The 5,202-nt window shown below is 46.0% G+C and overlaps 1 protein-coding gene across 1 annotated transcript in view; it reads right to left on the minus strand.

Annotated features, from left to right (window-relative positions):
* LOC103916900 overlaps positions 1-5,202 on the minus strand; it is a 20,071-nt gene that overhangs the window by 8,408 nt on the left and 6,461 nt on the right. Inside the window, exon 5 of the mRNA XM_009323967.1 lies at positions 2,282-2,351. Within this exon, the coding sequence (XP_009322242.1) occupies positions 2,282-2,351 (70 nt within the window). The remainder of the gene's footprint in view (positions 1-2,281; positions 2,352-5,202) is intronic.

Here is a 5,202-nt window from a genome sequence, read left to right on the forward strand (position 1 = left end):
TGGGACGCCCACCCCAGCCACGGTGCAGAGCTGCATGCGAGGAGAAACCGTTCAGCCACAGGACATCCCGGTCGTGAGGCTGAGCGCAGCACTCCCTGACAGCTCTCTTATCGCTGGGGAGGTTCCGGCCTGGGTATGGACCAGGTGCAGGGACATCTGGGACCACCTCACAGAGGCCCTCTGGAAGTTCAACAGCCCCTTAGCGGTGGCACCAACAAAATGTGGCTCTATCACTTCCAGATGTGAGCTGCTCCGCGTGTGCCCAAGAGAAGCCTGCACGGGGAGCAGGCATCTGCAGGGTCACTGCCTGAGAATAAGGAACTTCCAAAGCATGAATTCGTCTGCTCCTAAGGCAGATGTTTCAAATAGGGCAGGTGAAAAGTGCTATAAATATGCTTGCTTCTCTCAGTGACTGCAGGAGGCAAGACAACTAGCCCAGACAGAGATGTCAGAACTGAAATAGTCCACGTTTGGAAAGCTGATTTCTCATCCTATTGCCTAGTCCCAAATCACACAGGGAGCAAGTATGAAATTCCTTTTCACTTCCATGGCTCAACTCCACCAGTAAACGCTGCAGCTCTGAGCAGAGCATGAGGATTTGAAATCCATGTTCATTTAACCCTCCTGAACTTTGCCTGATATCATGTTGTTGCTCATTAGCTTTGACCTGGAAAGCCTGGCTGACATTTCATAAACTCATTAGCAAAAGATCAGAGGATCAAACATCGTTCCTAGGGACATCCTTTGAGGGTACAGTCTTTCCCCGGTGAGCTTGCTCCTCAGATCTTGCTCTCTGATTTCTGAACCTACTCTGAACTTTGGAGCAAAAGGCCCATTTGAAAATAAAGATTACTTGCTGTTGTGCTTCTTGTAACCCACAATGAGAAGCGCTGCACCCACCACTGTCCCAGGACTAGACCTGTGGCCCAAACTCTGAACTGCTGTGAGTAGCCCCTGCTCCCACCAGCGCCAGAGGGATTTGATTCAGTGGCCCATGCTGCCAGAAGCAGGGAAAAAGGGCTGAACATATTTGCTTTTTCTCTTACCTATCACAGAAAGTACTATAAGCCTCTTTGATAAGCCGATTCCCCATAGTCGTGAAGCAGAAAGGATTTTATGTCAGCCGGAGATATGTAATGTCCTTTTCAAAGCAAATCAGAAGACAGCCTGGACTTGCTGCCCTGTCACATTACTTGGCAACAGCCTGGCACCCTGGCAGCAGTAAGCGCTGTGCTATGACAGCCTTGCAGCTATCGCAGAGCTGTGCAGGCAGACCTTCCCAAGCACTGCAGCGCGTACAATCCCAGCTACACCCAGGGAGAATTTTACTGTGCCTTAGGGAAAGCTGCTGAAAACAGCAGCTGTATGACTTTTGGGAAGTTTGGGGTAGTTTTGCCTGTGTTAAAAGCAGGAACACAGACTTCCAAGAGGGCTCTGTGTCTTTTAAGGATCAATCCTTAGAGCACTGGTACTGAAGGCAGCAGCTCTGATATGTTATATGAGGTTAAAAACACATCTCACTGTCCTGCTGGGGTTTCTTGGGAAGCAAAAGGGATCCACAGGAAAGGCTTGTTCACTTGCTACTGTTTCTCATTCTCCCCAATTCTTTTACACCTCGTAGTTCTAACTCTTCAGGCACTGCCTCCTGTATCCAAACATCTTGTTTGTTTTGTACTAAATTTTGATGATAACAGCCCGAGTTTTAGAGGTGTTTGTGCAGTTTATTCCCATTAGGTGCCCACATGTCTTTAAAAACCTGGAGCTTAGTGTTTCCTTTCTTGCGATGAGCTACTGAGAAAATATTCAGCTAGCCCATCCCAGGAATGGCTAATGGCTTAATTTCTCGTCTTCCATTTGGACTTGGGCTTCTGAAACATAACTTTCCGAACATAGGACATGTGCCAGCTTGGCAGTCGGGCTGAATGAACATTTCCTGTCACTTATTTTTGACAAGTATCACAGATATCTTACTAAGTGTTGATTCTTCATAAAAAGTAACTGACATCTACAGAAAATGTTGAACCTGTATCAAAGTCTCAAAATATTTTGATTCAAAGTAGTGCCACTGGTGTAATGCGGAAGGCAGTTTGACAGGGTTTTGGTCCCACCTTCCACCATGTGCTGGGCTCTCAATGTAAGCCAAGGCTTGGGGCTGTCATGAGGCACCACCTCTGTCTCATACAAATTGAAATTTTCTACTAAAATTCAAACAATTTGGCAAGTTTCATTCATCACAGGGGCACAAAGGACACATATCTGTACCATAAACTGTTCTACTTGCCTGTTTCTCATTTTGGGGATAAAGGAGATGCTGCGCAGTGTCCAGGACTGACTGCTTCTGCCAACAGACACTGGGAGTAAAGAAAAACAGAAGCCAGTGTTACTTTGCCACCCAAGCTGTCAGAGACTGCAGATGACCTAGCTTTGAGGAGGACTATGCTCTGTGCCAGCAGCTCTGGCCATGTGCATCTGTTACTGAACTTCTTTACACAGATAAATCCTGGGTTTTACAAAGCTTTGTATAAATGGATTTGGATTCTTAAAATATAAGACTTCAAACAAACAGTAATGACCTGTTGCATAATGGGGTCTCTGGGGCAGTGGGAAATACACATAAATGTAGATAGTTAGCTCTGCACAGGGGTCTTTTTCTCAACAAAGATAACATGTGTGTTTTCCTCAAAACCTAGGACTTTCTAAGCTGCTTCACTAGTCCTTGTTTTGCTCTGGTCCAGCTCAAGCCACACACGAGTTGACCACAAGACATATTCAAGAGAAATTCAAAGGCAAGATACAAATTTCAAAATTGCCTTTTAAACTAACTCTGTGCTCAGAGTCTTAGGCTTGAAAACTCTCCAGAGGCTTTGGAAACCACTCCCTGCTCCCTGCCCCCTTATCCAGGTATTGTGCTTGGCAACAGTTTTCCCTTCAGTGGTTTTCAACACCTCCGAGATTTTACATCTCGTGTGTTCATTTTTTGATTTCTACACCTCCTTTCCCTCCAAAGCTCCCAGAGATGAGCTTCCTATAGGGATAACATCACTCCCTGCTAACAGCAATTAACACTTGGTAAGAATGTTTCATCAGAGAGAATAACATCCAGCTAAGCTCCTAAACACTTGGCTTTTGTTCTGATTGCATTACATTGTCTAAAACCAGGAAGGTATAAGGCCTAGTCTACACCCCGATTTTCTTCTGATGCAGCTCGGTTTTCGGCATGCTTTAGTCAAACACTGCTTACCAGGTTCAGTACCACATTAACCAGGTGAGTTCCTAAAGACCATGCACAATATAGTTAGGCCCTAACAACCTTATGGGCATCTGAAAATACTTTTTAAAAGCTCAAATAACCACAGAGGAGTAATCACTATTAAATCAGTATCACCTATTAAGGTAGCTAAATCTAGTTTGTCATGCATAAAAAGCAGAGCATGCCTTTCTTCCAGGAGTCGCTTTGAATCTACTTGTAAATTCTTCCCTCTGCCACCCTGCAGCTAGGAAATCTGGCTGTAAAAACAAGTTATGACAGGGAAAATTCAAATGCTTTATACTGGAGGTCCAGGCAACCGGATGCTGACAGAACAAGAAAGGTAAGTCTCACATCATTTTTTCTTATCTGTGGATAGGGTTGTGTCACTTTTCTCTGGATTCTCCCCCCGCCCCCCGGTCCCCACTGCTCTTAGGCTGTGCTTCAGCTTCCCCTCACCTCTTCCAAACACTTACTTCACTCTGCCCTATGAGTTGCCCTTGGCACCCTCCCAGATTCTCACTTTGGCTCCACTCTTTGCAGTCAATCAAGCTCACAGGCTGCTTTTGTGCCCCCACCTGCATAAATTTTGTCCCCTTCTCTGTTCTTCCTGCCCTTTGGTGCAGAAATAATGCCTTCATAGGCACTGTCCGGAGAATGGACAGTGGGCACTGCTGCTGCTGAACAATAATCACTACACAGTTATGAGGGTCTGTGTCTGTCTTTAAGGCAACCGCTCTGCACAGCACATCCTCCAGTGATTGAATGTCTCTCCTTGATGTGCCACTGCTAGAGCTGGCTTAGGAAAGCTTTAATAGGCTCTGAACTACGAGCAGTTATACTAGCAAAGCCCACATAGTTTCTCTCAACACCTGATTCCTTCTTATCACAGCCCATCTCTGACATCATATCCCAGGCTTCCATACAGATGGCAACGTTTCTCCCTGTGGCACAAAGCCTAAGTAATGTGGCTCAGCTGTGAATCAACTCCCAGGGCCGTAAAATAATCTCTTCCACCATGGTGCTTCAGCAATGCAGCTGAAATGCAGGCCAGAACCTGTGCAGGTATTGAAATCCTGGGCCACGGCAGTAAGAGTGAAATAAATATACAGTGATTTACTCAGTACAAGAAAGGTCACGTGGCTCTTGCTGACGGAGTCATAAGTGTAATTAACCTCAGATGTTATTTTGAAATGTTTATAAACTAGGCAATGAAGATGTCTTAGCATGAAGTGTCCTTATGAGACACTAGTTAAGTCAGGCTGGGTTTTCAAAGATATTTGCAAGGTTTATTTTAAACAGTATGATGGCTTATGATACAATAAGGCTATGAGTTTACTGTCAGCTAAAGTTGATCTACCTGAGGATCGCTGCCTCCCCTCCTCGCCATCCTTGGGCACACCTTGCTGCCCCTCCCTTCCACAAGTGTCATCGATCATGAAGGCAAATATTTTTTTTGTAGAGCTGGTTTTAAATGGCTGCATGATCACTAGTTCTGGCACTGGGGTAAGAGGCAGAGTGGATCCTGCCATCTGGGAGTGCCTCCTGACAGCCATAATTTATGCACATGTATTTTGCAGTTCGGCAAGGAAGTTTATCCTTTGTACCGAGAGCCATACTGGCACAGACCAGGATGAGGGGTGAAAGACGCAGCTGAGACTGGCACCTATTCCTCCCCGCTTCCTTCTCAGCCCATCGGCTCACTGTGAATGGCAGTTAGAAGCCACTGCGAGGTTTGCTCTGGGGGTGCTGCCTTGAGACTGGCAATCTTAAAACATATCGAGTTAAGCCTACAGAAGAGGGAAGCACTGGGTTGCAGCTGATCTTGTTATGCAGCACCCATGACTCTGATGAGCAAAAGCCTGGGGAAAATAAAGAGGTGGGGGATCTTGTATTGGCTGCCAGCTCTGCTGACAGCCACGTTCCCAGAACTACCTTCAGCAGTGATCTCTGGG

The sequence above is a fragment of the Pygoscelis adeliae genome, unplaced genomic scaffold (genome assembly GCF_000699105.1).
Source record: "Pygoscelis adeliae isolate BGI_AS28 unplaced genomic scaffold, ASM69910v1 Scaffold585, whole genome shotgun sequence".
NCBI classification, from domain to species: domain Eukaryota; kingdom Metazoa; phylum Chordata; class Aves; order Sphenisciformes; family Spheniscidae; genus Pygoscelis; species Pygoscelis adeliae.